A 20,000-nucleotide genomic window follows, 5' to 3' on the forward strand; every position below is an offset into this window, starting at 1 on the left:
CTTGTCCACTGGTATAAAAATGACTCATAAAGAATTTTTTTAGAGGCTGAACTGACACCTAGAGATTCTGGTGACTGAGGGAAGGCCCTGTGTATGACTCTCATGTCAAAAGCACATTGCTTCACAGAGCAAATATTTAAAAAAACCCATTAATTGTTTCTAAATTCCACCATTTATTGATATGAACTCGGTTCCAATCTTAATGCACACAGATAGGAATATGCAGGAGAAGATGAGAACAAACTGGGTTAATATCTGCTATTAGAGCTTTTGCTTCTGTCTCAGTGGGACCGTTTATTGATCTACCACATGATGACAACCAGCACTTAAGCATTTTAGCGTTTTAGCCCTTTTTCCTTTTATACCGGAAATTTTATAATGGAAGGATGACTGATCTCAACCTTAACAAAAATCAATCAATTTCATTCTCAGATTTTAAGCCAAGACACATTCACTGCTAACCAACCTCCATCTGAGGTAGTCACATGCACAACTTCACTGTTGATGCTGTGGGCTCCATTAAAAACTTGAAAAAATATCTGATACTCTGTGTTGGGCTGCAAATCACCTATGACTATAGAGTTTACATCAGCCTGGATCCTTAGAGATCTTCCATCATCAGTAGAATTCAAGAAAAGTGTGTAATATGCAACATCTCCTTGCAAATCTTGTAGTGCTAAGAAAAGAAACATAAAACATTGGGAGATCAACTCGGAAATATTCAGTCAGACAGTTTCTTATCAACAACATTTACTGTGAAGAGAAAAACAAATTTTATGCAGACCCCCTTATTAAAAAAAAAGAAAGCAAAGATTCCATCAAGTGCCTTCAATTTTTCTCTTACAAGCAGTAATGCAGACTGCTCTTCCAAACTTGTCGGGAGTGTCAACTGTTCATCATCCTATCTAATACTGGAGAAAGCTTTCTGTCTCTAGATATCCCCATAACAATGGAATCTAACAATGGGGCACCAACCTTTCAGCTTGCCACTGTGAAATGATGGCTTTCACCCAGATAGAAGGAAGAGAGCAAATCAGATTGATCTATGGCACTACTTAAGATGGAAACATCAAAGATTTATTCCTTTTTTGTGCCTTCCCTTCAAACAACACTCCCCCACCACACCCCAAAAGTACTGAGTTCCTGTGTTAGTCCTCTAGCCATGATAAAGGGGCAAGTGCCTATGCCTTAAATTACAGCTACATTCAACTTTCCACAGACGGCCTTTTGGCCATAGTGAAAATGAAAAATCTATGTGTTATTATTTTAGAACAAGCATGATAGCATCATCTACATGTAAAGCTGTAATACACTCAGAAACATTATATTTACAGTGGAAAAAGAAACCAAACCTCCTCACATTTCTTCCTAAAATGTGTTTTACCGAGTACTAGCTTCCCCAATGAAAGGAAAAAAAAACCCAGTATGATTTTCTGCCTACACAGGGAAGGACATTCACTGGTCTGAGCTCATGGATAAACAAAGATTCAAGTCAAGTCTTGTTTCTCCATTTTAGTAACTCAGATGCAGTCTGTTATCTTATCTGTTCTTTGCCAAAGAGTTTAAGTTCAGATCTGATCAAATGCAACTGCATTTCCAGTAGACATCAAGATGAAAAAAAATAATTATGGCAAAAACTTTAAGTAGTAATACATATTGCTTTAGATGACACACTGTACCACTGAACAGGACTTAGCTGACTAGTAAAGAGCATTGATAAAAGCCAAAAGCATACTTTCAGATTTAATAATCCACAGTTTTGTCATAGAAATTCTTAATCAAGAGTGATATGTTATTTTTTGTTTTAAATGGTACAGATACAAGTCCTAAATCCTTGGAAGTCAGAATCCTTCAGTAGGTTTTCCAGAAAAAGAAAGATAGCAAGGTAACTTACATTAAGGACTCCCAAGTTCACAAAGAAAACAAGAAAATAATTTGAGAACTAATATTACGAATAAAATGAAACATGGGTATACAAAATAGTTAATGTGCTTATTGCAACATAACAAGTAACAAAATAGGGTAAGCTTTTCAAATAATGAACGGTCCTGTCTTGGTGTTTAACTTTTGCATTCACAAACATATATGGAGGAAATTTCTAAGGTATGAATGAAAATAAAACCAGATTGCATTACCTACATCTAGAAGGTCAAGGGTTTAGATTACTAAGGTAATGAAACTTCAGTGAGCTGCTTCAGATCTATTACATTTGTCAGTTTTTATAAGCATGCTTACTTCAGGCATGCAATTATAAAATAAAGAGACTACATTTCTTGCAATTCAGCACCCAGTCCTTATAAAATCATTTGCATGTAAGTCATGAAGAAATTCCCCACTGCTGTATTAGCAAACCAACTAGAGAAAATGGCTAAATTAATTTTAAGGAGCAGAGCAAAAAGAGAGAGACAGGGGATCCTCTCATCCTCAAGGAATGTATATGTAAATTTTTATACAAAGAGATGAAATATACTACAAAGACAACAGGATTTTGTTGACTACATAGATTTCTCATGACTTTGCATTAACTATTTCTTCACTTTCACTATTCTCATTCTGCAGAAATAGCATATAATAAATACGAACATGACTGAGAAATAGCAAAATGTGCACATGTTTTTTCCTATTTCTTTTCTCTCAAGGACACTTAGGTATATTATAAATCAAGAAATAGACTGCGTTTCCTATGAGAGCGAGGCAGCATAAGTGATGGCAGGTTAACATCTAGTTACTGGAATAAATACTAAGCAGACTTACTTGGTTTTGACCATTCCACTTCTACAGCGGTATGATTAACAGCACGTGCAATGAGGATGCTTCCTTTCTCTGGTAATCCTGCTAATGTAGTAGCTATCACTCCTTCACTTGATGTATATCCTACCTCGTTGTGCACTATGAGCTTGTACTCATATGTTGTGTACCTAAGACATTTTAAAAATAATTAAATGGAACGAAAAATGCAGATGTAGAAACCATTTGCTGTAAACCTTCTGCCTGTGCCAAAGTTTTGTTGTTTCTTTCCCTCCCCATTCCGAAAAATTCAGCTGCATGGTTTGCACCAATGAAGACTCTGTAAGAAGTGTCTATTTTTTGGAAATAATTCAGCCCGATTAACATGGTAACAAAAATAAACCACATTATTTCACTTCTTCATAGTTGTAGCTTCTGAGGTGTTGAGAGATTATAGCTCAATTCAATATGTAATTACAGCAGTGGCAACCTGCCAAAATTTGGATCAGAATTTAATCAAATGAGGCTTTTTTCCTCTTTTGGGAAACCCATTGATTTTAACTTGCAGAGTCTCATTTGTAAAAGTGATTCACCACACAGCCAGGACTCTCCCACTACAAAAACATCCAAGAAAAGTGCCTAGGAATGCACTCATGTAATAAAATAATTTTCTTCTGAACTGTATATTCAGCTTTTGCAGATTTATTAAATACTTCATATATATTTAGTAAACCAATTGACTGTCACTCCCTAATTTCTTCTCTACGTCAAATGACATATTAATGTATTTTAAGTGGCATTTCATAATCTCAAATTTTATTTCATCATAAAAAGCCTCACACAGAACCGCTCAATCACAAAAACAGGATCATCTTGTTCAAATTTTCACTGAAGCTGCAGCACTTTGGGATAAATGTCTACAAATGCAATAAAGGAACACACAGTAAATGCCTAATATTTGGGGATTTCACTACAAAAAGAAGCCAATCACACTGTATATTTACTTTTTTTTTTTTTTTTTTTTAACTGCTTTACTGGAGCAACCCATATTATGCAACCATCCAGCCTGATCTTCAAAAGAGTTAGGCTTTAACAGTCCAACTGAGAAGAAAGCAAACGGGAGCTCACTAGCTCCAACTGCAACTATAAGCATTGTAGAACAGTGACAATATACATAACACATATTATTTCCCTCTCTGCATTTTCTGTCACTTGTGAACATGTAGTATTTTCTTGGACACTGCAGCACATGTGCAATAAAAATGAACAGGATCTAGTCTCGCAATATAATGATGAGAATTTGAGGTTAATTTTTGGATCCTATTTACAACAGTGAAAATAAAATTTCTAATAGGCTGAAGAAGCCATCTGAAAAAAAAAATTGTAAAAACAGACTTCTATCAGGAATGTAATAAAAATACACTAATTCTGAAATATGCTTAAATCATGACACAAATGAAAAGAGATACTGATATATGGATTTTCTTTCTGTGAAAAATAAGAGTTGAGTCTCTCTGCAGCATCTTCTCTCCAGCCACAAACTCATCCTGAGTTGTTGAGTGCAAAAACATAGCTGCAGGTTGCAGAACCCTCCCCAGTAGAAGAGTTCAGGTGTGTCCAATGGTTAGCCACAGTTTTCTGGCCATAGCTCATTCAGCCCAAAAGGTCATTGTGCCTAATGACTTGTCACTGAGGCCTTGTCAGAATTTATTGCCCCCTCTGAACTGCTAACATAACTGCTGCACACGTCAGCACTGCTGAAATGGGCTAAACTGAAAACCAAAGGAAACTATATGTAGAATTTCCAACATGGTTGAAAAAAAGAAATGGACGCTTAGGCAGGATGTGCTAAAAGAACAGCTTCGTGATCAGTTATTGCAACAGAAAATGAGCGGTGACTTCCAGCAAGTAGGCAATGACAGGACAGAGGCAGTAGCTCTTGGCATAGTTCAGTCTATACAACAGTCAGGAGCAGAGGTCACATTCTGCTGGTTCACATCATGCTCAGGAGGGATGCTCACACAGCTTTTATCAAAGTAAATAGAAGCAACGTACAGATATTTGAGGGGCAATGATCGACATTCAGTCCTCATAAAGCATGCCAGCACACAATCACGGAGAACACATACATCCTGACACCATCCATGAATGTTTTCCTGAGACTTTACCTACAAAAAAGCAGTGCAGCATCTGTGCTGAATCTTCCATCACAGGTTCTCTATGTGTGTCTTTGCTTGTCTTAAGGGTGGTAGCCTTGACTTTGAGATGCGAAACTAAGGTTGATCAAGAGCAAATGTCTTGCTCCATACCACCCAGTAGGTCTGTTACATACTGTGAAACAGAACCCACTCTCTATTTCCCCACTGTCAACACTCTGAATTTAACTGTAATGAAGCTAACACAAAGCTGCCCTTAAATTAGCTCTGATGAGAGTGCAATAAATATTATTCTTGCCTTTGGAGATATTGAAGCAATCATTAATCTGCACTTTTAAAACCAGGCAATAAAAACAATGCTGAAACCAAGTTTCAAATAATTCCCAGCTAGGACTTCTCAAATAGTCATTCTGCCTGTGCTATGACTTTGCCAACACACAAATCTAGAGCGTATGTACACATAAATCTAAACGGTTTGAATGCAGAAGCATACTGATGCTAAAATTTTACAAGATCTTTATTTTCATTTGTTTTTCAGAGCAAAACAATATACGAGTCAAGAATGACAGACTAATAATAAATCCCTGCATATTAGAATGATTAATACCAAAGATGATGACAAAAAATATTTCATTACATAATTAATATGTTCACTACATAAAGACACAAGAAATACTTTGAACTATTAAACATACACTATACAAAATGCCAGCATTTGTTTTTATAGTTTTTGTAATCTCACCTGCTAAGACCCTTATCTTCATAAAACCACTGAGTTCCTGAGTAAATATTGTGCCACAGATTTAAATCTTCAGGGGGATTTGATGCAAGTGGTTGCTGGATTTTACGTCTCAGGAGCTCATATCTAACACAAAAGACAAGCAGAACACCAGGATTATCTCAACTAATGTTATTACACAAAAAAAAAAAAAAAAAAAAAAAGGTTTATTTTTAAAGCCACACATTATTTTGTTTTTACAGCTGTAAACTTTCTGAGATAAACATTCCTTTTCATGTTTCCTGATTTAAAACATTCAATTACTTAACAAACTACTTTGAAAATGGAAAATTAAGGACATATTTTAAAAAAAAAAAAAAGAGTTTATTTAATGATTTAGAGATTTTAAACTTTGTGGAAATGCTATGAAGATCAAGTCCAAATAGGCCATGAACAGTGTCTTATGCAGACTTGACTGATGCCGTCTGATAAGCACAGACTGGTCCAGAATATGAAATGACAATATCCCTTTCTTGCAAATGTGCTGAAATATAGCTATTACTATTTTACTGGTAGCAGCAACTTAAGTGTGCATTTGTGTTTAATGTGTGTTTGCAAATAACTACAGTGTAAATTACAGGTGACAAACAGGGATACAATGAGTTAACTTCCATTTGTAGACCTTTGTATTTGGGTAGCCATTCATGATGTGCACTTGAAAGACCAAACTACTTCATCCTGGTTTTAATTAGTATCTGAAGCTGTATTCCAGCTCTGTTCCAGACAACAGGTCAGCTAAAGCCCATCTTACATTAGGTCAGCCATGAGACTGCCTGATGCAGAAAACATGCCTTCCACCCATTCTGCATCACTCACTTTTCATCATCTTTTATACAAAACCTGTATGGAATTTAACAAAGTTTAAATCACTTAATGGCTACACAGAATAAAGGGGATAACATTCTATTTTGCATTTCTTAATCATTCTAGTGATTACACAAAAAAACCCCATACTCTAAAGGAAACAAAATTGTATAGATTTGGTCAAAATCTTTAGGATTATTATTCTTTATTACATTTCACAGGACTTTTTAAATAGGATTTTTGTTTCAGTTTGATAGTGGTGTTTTACTATCTTTTCTAAAGTCATTCAGATGACTTTATACCCCAACAACATCTCTCCCATGAGGGGTTGGTTCATTGGTGTCAACAGAACCCAAAGACATATCATTATGGTTTTATTAGGGATAGTCCTGGCATATTCTGTCCAATATATTTCATAGACAAGTCATGAAAAACATCAAAATCTTTGCAGCTGCTGCTGCTATTCTGCTTGCTGCAGACCTCTTGCTCCATCATGCTACACAGAGCAGCTGCTTCAGTGGTTGCTCTTGTTGAGGGCAGCATAACACACCATGAAGGAAATGAAGTCTGCAGATGTAGGTTGTGCTGAATTACTTTAATAATCTATGGTAAAATGGTCATGTTGTTAACCCCAGAGTAACAGGGACTGCTTTTCAAAAACTTCAAATTTTACTGTAGAGCAATGATCATTTCACTCAGTTGTAGTGTGCCCTAATTAAGCCTGAAGAAAGAGTCAAGCTACTGTGCTGTAATAACATACGCAACTGAAATAGCATTACATGATAATTATTGAACCCATCAGTGCACCTAGAAGAGAGCTACTAACCAGAACATATGGAGTACAGAGATATAATTTCATGCACAATGTTTCACAACATGTTAAAGCACTAGAATGAAAGATTTGTTTGACATTTTTTGTGTATATAAAAAGATATATTTGTCTTTATAAATCCTCATGCCCTCAAATCCATTAAAAAAAAAAATGTATACACACACACACACACACACACACACACACACACTCAGTAATCAATCAGATTCAATCCAAAATCCCCATCCCAGGATTCCAGAAAAATCTCAGAGGAGGTGCCTTTCTCTGGTTCCTGTGGTAAAATCCAGCCTGCTATACCCAGCACTTCCTTGTGTTTCCTATTTTTTTGCTCTGCCCCCAAACTTGTAGAATTTTAACATCCATTTTTCTCATACACTCTCTCATTTACAGTTCATTAATTAGTTAAATTCAAGATTATTTCATGTCATCTCACTCCCAAATGGTCACTTTTGCTTTGTATGGAATAACCCCCACAGAGAGTTGAGAATATTGGATGTGTTAAATACTTGTTCACAGAGATCTCATATTTTCTTGTCATTTTGTCAGTCGAACATGTTGCCTGAACTCGCCACCAAAAAGTGACTGATGCTGCAGCCCAAACTAGTTATGACTTTGCAAATATCCTGTGCTTGCCCCTCCTGGCTTTTCAGACAACACTGATCTGAAAGACCCAGATCCTTCCTGAACATATTCTGCAAAGGAAGTGCCACAGCACAGACACCACACTTGCTCTTAATAATCCTGACTCTTTGTAAGTTCAAAACAATTCAAAGCTCACCCTGCTATCTACTTTTAGACATACCCACTTTTCATGAGCTCACTCATTGACTCCTGAACCCTAAAGAGGAACTTGAAAAAATCAGAAATTAAGAGATCAGATCATAAAGTTTGTATCACTCTGAATTTTCTGAATCAGATTTAGGTATGGAGAAGAAAACTCTTATCTCAGTTGCAACTAAGAGCTTACCTCAGATGAGGACCATTCGGCCTTAGTGGTGGTTGCCAAGAAATGGCAATAAAGGACTCGCTGATTGGAGTCACAGACAATGGACTAACGCTCTGAGGAACTGTTGAAGGTGTAGTCACACTTGTAGGCAAACTCTCTGTGCAGCCTCCTAGAAAGCCATCACCTCCAGAACAAGCTATTACAGTGACCGAGTAGTTTGTATAGGGTATAAGATTAGTCACCAAATGACTTAATGTTGATGAAGTGTTCCCAATAATGACAATTCTTGGATCAGGCATGCGAATTTCATAGTTCAGGATTTCACCATTCTGTATCAGAGGAGGTTTCCATGAGACCTGAAGGAGGAGAATAAAAAAAAAAAATAATAATAAAAAAAAAAAAATTAAAATAACAGAATACTTACAGTCAAAATGCTGAAATACTGACACGATATGCTACAAATGGACAAAAGTGGGATCTGAAGAAGTGTTTTTCTTTCATCGAGACAGACTTTATGTATGACCTTTAACTGAAATTTTATTTTTAAAGGTACATCAGGTAGAAATCTAACCATCTTTAATTTTAGTGAGGGTTAGAGTAACAGTTGTAGACATTGAAAAAAATCTACTATTTAGCTTCACCAGTAAAATGTGAATGCTCCACTTCACTCAGAATTCTGTGAGATGTTCAGATGCACTAGAAAAAGTACACTGATTATCATAACTATCACTATAATTTATTTTCTTAGGGTGTATTAACTGGTGTGATCATTTATTAGTGGCACAGTAAAAAGAAATCTTACTGAGTGTTTGCATAATTTTCACAAATATGTAATTACAGTAGATCCTGTGAGAAACAAGATTTGTCTACAGTCTAGATGATGAAATATGCAGGCTTTCCTTTTTATTTTTCAGTAATAAATTACACAGGTAAGTATCAGACAAAGAACAGGCACAATTTTCCACTTTGAGAACTATAAAATTATGCTGAGAAAACTTTATCACAAAAAATTGGGAAATTACATACAGAATTCAGGTGTTATATATATATATACACACATGCTACTATGCCTACTGTGGTTTTCCTCTTACTAAACTGAGGTTAAGTGGCATTTTTTTTATCTTTTTAAAGTATATTATTCTAAATATTTATCCTTACGAGCTCCAGTGAGAAATCACACTCAAACCGTAGAATCACATGGGTTGGAAAGGACCTTAAAGATCATCTAGTCCCAACCCCCCTACCACGGACCGGGACACCTTCCACTAGACCAGGTTGCTCAAAGCACCGACCAACCTGGCCTTGAACACTTCCAGGGAGGGGGCAGCCACCACTGCTCTGGGCAACCTGTGCCAGTGTCTCACCACCCTCACAGTGAAGTATTGCTTCCTTATATCTAATCTAAATCTGCCCTCTTTCAGTTTAGAACTGTTATCCCTCATCCTATCACTACACCCCCCAATAAAGAGTCCCTCCCCATCTTTCCTGTAAGCCCCCTTTAAGTACTGAAAGGCCACTGAAAGGTCTTCCCAGAGCCTTCTCTTCTCCAGACTGAACAACCCCAACTCTCTCAGCCTGTCCTCACAAGGGATGTGCTCCAGCCCCCTCATCATTTTTGTGTCCCACCCCTGGAACCTGCTCGAGCAGGTCCATGTCCTTATACTGGGGGCCCCAGAGCTGGACACAGCACTGCAGGTGGGGTCTCATAAGAGTGGAGCAGAGGGGGAAAATCCCCTACCTCAACCTGTTGGCCACACTTCGCTTGATGCAGCCCAGGATGCAAGTCATTGCACCATTAAGTGCAAGGATGTCCTCAGTTCGTTTTTAAGGCTTTTTGCCATGGTATCATGACAGAGGGGACTTCAGACTGACACAGCAAAGACATGTAACTGTATTAAGAATCTCAGAGTTTCATAAAGGTAGCGTAAGAGCATCTATCAATTTTTCCTCCCATAGAACTCCCAGGGTATGATGTACACCAGCTTTGTTTTGCTCATCTCTGGGACTCTTTTACTTGCCATTGAGCCACTCATCTATAACAATTGCTGTCTCTTTTCCTCCCAGGCATGGGATGATTAAGGATTGAATCCAACATTGCAAAGAACAGAGAAAATGGACACAGAACACAGCAAATGGAACACAATGGAGGAAACCTAGATGAAGGTATGTGCAGAATAAAATGAACAAAGATAATATTGAAATGTTAAATAGTAGTACCAAGATACTTTAGTTTAACTTCAGTTGAACTTTTTCCTTAATTCTCCTCTGCTTCCAAAGTTAAGTATCTTTAAAAAAGGTATATGCACAATTACACACAGCTGTGGAAACAGAGAAGCTTGATTTATAAAATGATTTTTAAAGGACCCTTGGGGATTAGGAAATGTTATATCTTAGGTACAGAAGGATCTCTTAGGCTGTCAGACTTGTAAGAAACCTGGCAGCAAAGTACTGGAGAAAGCTGAAGGATTTTGATAACAAAATCTGGAATAGTATTAAACAGAGAATTAGAAACAGGGTGATCTTGAGTAAAGACAGCACAAATAAGATTATTGGTGCCCACATAGGAAAGGCTTAGCTCTGGCTAATTATCAAATGCTGTATTCAGATTTCTGTTACTTCTGGCCCCAAATCATGATCAAACAAATAAAGAAAATACTATTAATAAAGCAATGCAAAATTTTTCAGAAGGTAGGAATTGATTCTGTACCACTCTCACAGACGTTGAGGAAAACTCTCATTTTGAAGTAGTTCATGCGATCTAGCCATAGGAAGTGTAGAAGAATGGGTGATTAGCATAGACAACAGAAAATGTTTTCAAGTTCAAGTATGTGTTGGTTTTGTCTGGGATAGAGTTAATTTTCTTCATAGTAGCTAATGTGGGGCTATGTTTTGAATTTGTGCTGGAAACCGTGTTGGTAATTCAGGGATGTTTTTGTTATTGATCAGCAGTGCTGACACAGAGCGAAGCCCGTGTCTGCTTCTCACAGCACCCCACTAGCTGGGGGTGCACAAGAAGCTGGGAGGGGATAGAGCTGGGACAGCTGACCCCACAGATATCCCACACCTGCATATAAAGCAGGATGAAGAAGGAGGTGAGGGGGGGTGGAGGTTGTCCCAAGTTATGGTGTTTGTCTTCCCAAGTAACTGTTATGTGTGATGGAGCTCTGCTTCCCTGGAGAGGGTTGAACACCTGCCTGTCAATGGGAAGTGGTGAATGAATTCCTTGTTCTGCTTCTTGTGTGCGCAGCTTTTGCTTTACCTATTAAACTCTCTTTATCTCAACCCACAAGTTTTCCCACTTTTACCCTTTCATTTCTCAACCCCATCCCACTGTGGAGGGAGTGAGCAAGTAGCTGTGTGGGGCTTAGTTGCCAGCTGGGGTTAAACCATGACAAGGTAGAAAGTGTTCAGGCCAGTAAACTTTAGGTGAAATTTCCAATCCCAGTTGCTACAATATTGCACTGACTAAGTGCATTGTGCATGACTCAGAAAATAGGAAATGTGCATGATTCACTTTTATTTTCAGGGACATATCTTCGAAGTTGCTGGAAAAAGCACAGAAGACTTTTATGTCTGATACACTACAGCAAAACACCCATTTCTGCAACTATGATTATGTTACTCTTTTTTGAGGTGTAGCATCTGTTCTGAAATTCTGCCTTAGTGAAATGTGACTAAAGATAGCGTATTTGAGGTCTTTTGTAGGAATAAAGTAAATCTGTCATTATCAGTAAAAAAATTACTCTTGTTGCTTAATGCAAGGTAGCTTCTAATAAAAGAATGCTTTAGAAAATTGGAAAATCCCTAGTGCTGCCCTCTCAGAAGAGGAAATTTGTTTAAAAATGTTCACCTTATACCCAATTTTATTTTATTTCCTGGAAGAGATGAGTTATTTTTTAATCACATTACATTTTAGATGTCTAATTTTTATGTCTAAACCCACAAAATTACTCTAATAGAACTTGCACAAGATTTGCCCTATACTGTAACCCTTTGACATAAAGAAACATATTAATAATGTGGGCAGGAAAACAGATGCTACTCCAGAACCTCAGCTCCTGAGCTTTATACAGTGTGTGCACTAGCTGGTAAAACTTGAAAAAACTCTCAGGTGTTACTTCACAGCATTTGATGTGTGCTAGCAGATAAAATACCTCATACTTTACGTAACATAGGTGCTTCATGGGGCTTAAACTGCGAAATTGATCTTCTTTTTTTTCTTAAGAGAAATGAAAACCAGTCTGAATAAAAAGAATATTGAGTCAGAAGCATGACTTAGAATGCAACTTATTTTTATCTGGGCATGGACAACCCATACAGATATGTAGATCAGTTATCACTTTGTTAGTATTTTTTTAAACTAGATAAAGGGATGACCAAGGGTACTCACAATCACTACTGTGTCACTTGACTTGCTTTGAATTGCATTTGTCACCTGGAAACAATAGGACATGCAGTCTCTGACAAACCCGTCTTGTCAAGAGGCGAGGGACTGCCTGACCCATACAGTGTAAATGAAGATGATGGAGCCAGCCTGGTTAACACACATGTGGCACTACTCGATCTCTTCTCCACTTTGATGTGCCAAGGTTTGAGGTAAGAGCTTGGCAATGCATGAAAGCAGGAAAGCTCACTAGACAGGCTGTGTTGGAAGCAGTAACAGTTTGTTCATTGATTTGAAGCTCAGCACTGAAACCATGAAAGAGGATGCCCATGAGAAAAAGAGAATAAGGTAACTACTGGGAGAGATTAACTGATTCAATGTAATGACTCTGGAAGCTGTCATTTAAAGATCAAAGCACCTTATTTTCTCCACCACAAAATTTAAAGAGACAGAAATTAGCCATTTTCCCCCCATTAAACAGTTATAACCTTGGATTTTCTTTTTTTTTTGGACAGCAGTTGGAACCCTGCAATTTATTTCTGTGAAGAGAGGTACTGGCACAAGGGTAACTATTTCACTAGTTCAGGTCTTCAACAGTTTGCTTTTAAATCAGCATATTTGGCTTCATTTTATTCTCATTTCTCCTAGCTGCTGCTTGTAACATCTACAAACAGAATGTATTAAATACACTACTGAGACCTTTTCAGTGTTTGTCTCAAAGCGTGTTGTAAGTCTCAAATTGCAAATATTATTATTCTAGTTTTACTGATGAAAAGGCTAAATCCCAGACTAAGTCATGTATCAGAAAGAAGCAAAACTGAAAATAAAGACCTGTTACCCTAATTCTGCGTTCCAGCCACTGGACTATAGTCCTCTGCCAACACCCCAGCCCCCCTAAAAGTAGTTGGGAGATGAATTTCTTCATGAATTCTTATCTGCCTTAACAGAAATTATAGTGAGATTCAGTCAAGAGCCAGTATCCCACCAGAAAAGCAAATCCTGACAGATGTCACTGATAATTATTCTCATACACTTTGCACATGAATTACATCCAACTTCAACAAGCCCTACCACAGAACAGCACAATCAAGTTTGCAGTAACAGATTGCTATTACAAAAACTTCTAGAAGCAGTTAGCTTGAGTAGTGAGAAAAGAAAAAGAACATTTATTTATGATCCTAAACACCTACTACAGTAAAGGTTTTAAGCTATATCAAAGGCGGAGGGATAATGCTCATGAAACCCCAATTAGTTCACCTCACTGTAAGATCTATACCAAATAAGCAAGCTGTGCAAGAAATCACAGTCCTAAAATGTGGAAAACCTCTACTGTGCAGGTTAAGGTTGTTCCTATGGTGTTGGAGTATCCTAAGTTGCTCAAGCAGCACTTATGTGGCAAATAAACCAAGGTCTCACTGACCTTAGCAGCATTACTAGGCAATCTTCACACAAGGGTTGATTGCTCCTAAACAATTTCCCCAATTCACCAGGCATACCTGCATAAAACTGGAAGTGTGGTGAATAAAGTCCAAACTCTTTTTTTTCTTGTACAAAGCTCCTACGTAGGCTTACTGCATCACCCTTTAGTGCGCAAGGCCTAGGGATCAGGGTTGTTCATATTCTCAAAATTATGTTCTTAACAGTTGAAGTCTATAGCATTTTGAAAATGAAATAGCAACAGGAGGTTTTAACAAGGAAGAGAGGAAGGGTCTTCAAAGCTTCATTCTCTACCACACAGTGATCTGCAGAGGTAAAATACTGAAGGATCACCTCTCCTTTAGTCAGCAACTTCAGTGACCACGGAGTGACTACCATTGTATCCAATGTTCTCTAATCAGAAGCAACTTCACTGGACAGCAAACATTAACATGTGAGACAAAAAACAACTCCAGAACATGTGACTGTAACTGTAATTGCATAGGAAGTGGAAAATTATTAAAGAAAACACTTTCCTTTTCATGGATGATACTCAAACTGTAAGTACAGGATATATTGCCTTAAATGTGTCAGTACTATCCACTCCATACAGCTGCAATCTCTCTCTGGAGAATTTAGCCCTAGCCTATTTACAGTACAGACATTTAGCAGTCCTCTGTCCAGCTTCTGGCCTAATGAAGAACAGAAGACAGATGTAAAAATAGAGCTTTGTTTATTTGTGTTTGCTCACTTGCATATGCAATTTAGTAGTCAAATTTGAGCAATAGCTACCAGAAAAGTTTTTTACTCCGTAGCAATAAATTATAACCTTCTGCAAAGAAAGAGTGCAGACTGCGACTCTTGAAGATCCTGCAGACATTGTTCAATCTGTAGGGTGGAATACCAGCTTTCTCTGCTGCAGCTTCTTCTATACAAGTTAAAGAACAGTGAGTGAACTGTAAATTAAGTGATTGTCATCTCTGAGGGTAACAACAAACATGAATGACAATGGAATTAAAAAGCCTACAACCCTTCCTCAGTCAGAGAAGTCATGAAGAAATACTTTCGAAAAAGAAATAATCCATAGAAAATCAATGACATGATATTAAATGAATATGCAAAAAAAGAAATTAGAAAGAAGAATGACAGTTTGCTGCTACAGAATCACCACATCCCTTCATTTCTAGTAGGCAACATATATAATGTATTAAGAGAGAAGTCAATGAAATAATAATTTATTATTTTTCTCATTTTGTATCTAATCAAACTGCAAGAATTTTCTGACAGTGATGTTATCATGAAGGAATAGCATGGCACAAGAACTATATGTCAATGAGATACTTATTTCATCTAACCAGGATGCAACCCTTCTCTTATAGCCTATCTAAACACCAAAAAGAAAAAAAAAAAATCCTTTCCCCTTGGGACAAACATCAGGATTACATACAGCTCATGCCAACTTCTATCGTGAGAAAAAAGTTACACAAAGAATGTCAGGAAATGGCTGCAGCTTCTTATCTGTCAGCCGTCCAGTTAGTGGCACTGGTCAGCAAGGGACAACAATACAGGCAAATATGTCTCAGCAAGTATCCAGTGAAGCCAATAATCAAGACTACAGCCATCTTTCCAGGCCAAAACCCTCAAAGGAAAACACAGCAGTGAAAGGGAGGTCCTCCAACTGGAAGTTACATGGCCAAAGTTGGAGAATTTGCATACTACAGTTAATTTAGTTCAGTGTACCCAGCCACATAATGCTTTTCCTACACAAAGAACTCCTTTAAATAATTATTCACTGTGTAAATCAGCTTCTTCCTCAAGCCACTCAACCTAGCTACATTCTCGAATGTCATATCAGTGTGAAGTGTGAGATTGAAGCAGCACAGCAATTGCAACCCTCACAAGAAAAGGAAACAATTTCTTTTATACTTCTGTACATTAGGGTATAGCAAATCTTGTGTAACAGGAATAATGTTCATGGCATTGGCATATACTAAATAAACGGCTTTTGCAGTTGCTGAATACCTCCGCTTCACTTTGGCATTTAATCAGCCACAAAAGCAGTTTATTGCGCAGTATACTCTGCTACCATGAACATTATCAATTCAGCAAATATTAAAAAATATCATGCAGGTGTCACAGAAATGGGTACTTTAAAAATTATCGACAGCTTTACACTTTCTGTTGCACAAAAGAAAGCAAGCTAAATGTTATGGAGAGATATCGGTTCATTCTGATTAAAATTAAATGTTAAAGGAGCACATACACATCAGAAGTGTTTATGCCAAGAGTGACCTGCTGTGCTGATATTTTCCTCCTTGCAGAGTGAAAGCTTTGGTCTATGAAAATAAGCTGTATACTCAAGTGAGTACTATCCTGGAGCACTTTGAATTCTCCACATCCTCAAATCATTTATATTGATTCTATGACTAAATAAAGGAATGGAAATATGTTTCTCTTTTTTGTAAATTGTCTCTGTTTTCGGTAGAAGTAAATATTTGCGCTCATGGTTTAGGGATTGGTTGCACTGACAGCTGAAAGCCTCTATTGATTTGCAACCGTTGGTTGGTAAAGAGCCTCTTGCTAATTTTTCCCAGAGTGCCCTTCCAATACTTTCCGCTCTAACCTGGGAGGATAGCTCTCTCTAGAGCAAGAGAGGTAATTAAAATCTCTATCCCAAAGAGACGGCTTATTTTCCATTATCTGCTTGAGTTACCATTGCAGACACAGAATAAGATGAGAGAACTGTGCAGCACAAGCAGATCACAAATTTGATTTGAGCACCACATAGGTGATATATGCACTGCAGGTGTGGTGGGCTTGATCTGCTCAGGGAGGGAAAACGTGCCTTTCTGGGACTTTCGTCAGAGTTTAAATGCACCAATGTAAAGCAATCCCAAACCAGGTCTATCCTGTTTCCATACAGGAAAACTTTTCAACCACTAAGTGGCAATCCTTGCACAATACTTCACAACTGCTCTGCCTGTGCAGCGACCATACCTCTGGGGCAAAGAGACACAAGCGGTTTGCACAGCAGCTATTCAGACCTGCACCCTAGTTTGAAAGAGCAGGGCAAAAACCCAAATGTTCTAAGACTGGTGCTACTTTGTTCTGTTCTCCTAGTACAGAACATGCACATGGGCCACAAAACAGCCTCAGCGCCACAGCACAGCCCACTGGGTGGTCTCCGAGTCTTACTACTCTGATGTGAACTTGCCATAAAATTGAAGAGAATGAAACAGCACCAGCATTAGTGAGCTAATCCATTTGACAGACCCGTAGGAAGACCAAGTAAGATGAAATCCCAGTCTCTTCCTCGGTGTTCTCATCTGCAAACAAGCAGAAGAGAGAAAACCACTGGAGGCAGCAAGCCTTGTCCATAATCTCTTCAGTGATAAAGTGCAATGAGCTCTTCTGCACCTATAACTTTATTTCAATTTTTTGAAGAGATCATAATAAAAGAAATCATAATTAAAAAATAATAATAAAAAGCTTAAAAAAAAAATCTCTTGATGTCCTGGACAAGTAAGGGAAATTTTAAGAATTTTGAGAAGTCTTAAAAAATCTTTTAAGAATCTTAAAACCCAGAAGTGATGTCTCAGCCATGCCATAACCTCCACACAGGATCTGTACCAGGTATTCCCATCTCTCCCAAATTATGATGACTATCAAATTAAAGAACACTAAGTAAAATAATATACTAGATAAATAAGAAGAATTTATGTCTGTATCAGCAAAGGATACCAATACTCTCTACACTGAGAGAAAGAATTTTTGTGGAATGACAGATACTCAGAAGTGAGTGTATTTGGAAGACGTATCTTAAGTCACTTTTCTCAGTTAAATGTTGCCACCTTTAATTATTTTGAACATTTTAACCTAAATATTTAAAATCAAGAAAAACAAACAGTAAAATTGAGTCATGGAAACAAAAATATCCAGGCTTCAGCATCCTTGACAGAAATTAGTCTTAACAGACCAAATATGTGTCTCCAGGTGGAAAAACCCCTGAAACTACAAGAGCATCAGTGACACAAAATATGACCACCACTTCTACAGAAGGGTCATACAGTGTAGACGTTAAAGAGCTTTCAGTGTTAATGATAGGCTGGGGAAGAAGAAGGAAAAAAGCATTTGAACTCTTTGGCAAGAAACAAAAACAATTTTATAAAGCACTCTTATGTGGAAATTAAATTATTACAGAGTGAAGATGGCACTGCCTGATTTCAGGTTTCAGAAGACATAAATGATCAAACTGATTTTCACTATTGGTAGATTACTTAATCTTGGAGCTGAACAAATGACAATAAATTTACAATTGAGTACACACCTCTGATCTCAAGAAAAGACATCCAGTAAAGAATTACAAGACCTCTGATAACACACAGGCTTTTAAAATTAGGATTGGGTGTTGACTGCACTTGGAGAAAGAAAAAATATGGGTAAGATAGAAAATTATTATGCCCTTATCACATTAACTGAAGCATTAAAGGTTGCAGTGATGAGTTCTTTGTGCTCAGAGTGGAAACCAATGTGCAAAAGCTCATGCAGTAAAATGTGGACATGTGTGTAAGCATGCTATTGAACTAGGGCTAGTGTTTACTCAGCATTGCTTCTTCTGGTAAATCCATGAACAATGCTTTACTATAAATTGTGGTGGATATTAAGATATATCTACACAAGCACAGAGGGCAGAGTCCTGGAAGTAGATTGCCCAAATCTTCAATAAACACTCTGGCAATTTATCACAATTACTGGTGGTCGATCATTATTAATTCTTACGGTAACCATTGTACTCATAGTGAACTCATTTGCTATTAACATGAAGGCAACATGCTGTTCTTTAGACATTAAAACATAATTTTAGAAGATCAGGATTTTTTTTTTCGTCAGTGGTGAATAGCTTTTTTCAAAGCTTAAAATTATGTGTGAGCAAAGCAAAAAAATCAGCATTGGTTTACTGCTTAAATTCATACCCTCAAACTATTTAGACTGCATTAGTAACACCACTCTGTTTATTTTCTGAAAATACAATGTATACCAAAAATAATAAATCTAACAGATGAACTTCAATCTTATGCAAATGTCCTTTGTTTTGTGCTCTGGTGAGCAAGCTACTGTACCAATACTTTTGGCATTAGTACAAGACTGAATCCATGGAAGCATGTGTGTATTTACACAAAAGAGGCTTCTAAGCTACAAAAATCCCTCTTGTTTGGTTACACTAATTTCCCTTGAATGAAGTTTGTATGCAAGCCAAAACAATGGTAGTTATCCTGTCCTCTAGAGTTCATTCCCAGCAGAATGATGTGAATAATTGAAAACTTCCTAGGTAGTCCTGCAAGAGTCTTCTTTCGTAAATCAGGAGAACCACAGTGCTGTTTTTTTCTTCATTAGCTATTTTTAAAAAAAACTGATAATTATATACAAGATTTAATTACATTTAAAAAATCTTTTTACTTCTTAGGATTTTAATGAAGTCTTGAAATTTTGGAGAAGGGAGTAGGTCATTTTCTGATCTGATTAGGGAGTTAAAAGTAAGCATTCAAGTTTAATATTGAAAATACATCAGGTGTGTAAGGAAGAAAATGAACTGGAGTGTAATGCCAGAGACTGGTGTAAAGGAAAAAAAATGGAAAGGAATCTAATGCTTTTGAGCCAAAGGACAGACACTAATTATTCAACTATGCCTGCAGCAACGAAATCTGTTGGCTCAGCCAGTAGATGTCTCTCTTAAAATACACAGTTGATACAAGGAAAACATGTTAAAGCCATGAGGCAATGAGAATTATTCCTACCTTAACTGAATGTGGTCCCAACACTTCTGCATCAGGTGGCTGAACACCAGCAGGTCTTGATGGTCTAGTGGTAACTTCTGACCACGCGCTGCTGTTCGTGCCTCCATGAAGCGTGCTCATCAGTATCCTGTATTCAAATTTCTGCCAAGGGCTCAGAGCAGT

The 20,000-nt window shown here is 37.4% G+C and overlaps 1 protein-coding gene across 1 annotated transcript in view; it reads right to left on the minus strand.

Annotated features, from left to right (window-relative positions):
- Positions 1–20,000, minus strand: part of USH2A (usherin) — a 388,963-nt gene that overhangs the window by 111,122 nt on the left and 257,841 nt on the right. Inside the window, exons 40-44 of the mRNA XM_026844632.1 lie at positions 19,839–20,000; positions 8,265–8,599; positions 5,626–5,748; positions 2,755–2,918; positions 467–676 (exon numbers count right to left, since the gene is read on the minus strand). The exon at positions 19,839–20,000 is cut by the window's right edge and continues 467 nt beyond it. Coding sequence (XP_026700433.1) covers positions 467–676; positions 2,755–2,918; positions 5,626–5,748; positions 8,265–8,599; positions 19,839–20,000 — 994 coding nt within the window. The remainder of the gene's footprint in view (positions 1–466; positions 677–2,754; positions 2,919–5,625; positions 5,749–8,264; positions 8,600–19,838) is intronic.

The sequence above is a fragment of the Athene cunicularia genome (assembly GCF_003259725.1).
Source record: "Athene cunicularia isolate RWA chromosome 3 unlocalized genomic scaffold, athCun1 chr3_part1, whole genome shotgun sequence".
NCBI lineage: Eukaryota > Metazoa > Chordata > Aves > Strigiformes > Strigidae > Athene > Athene cunicularia.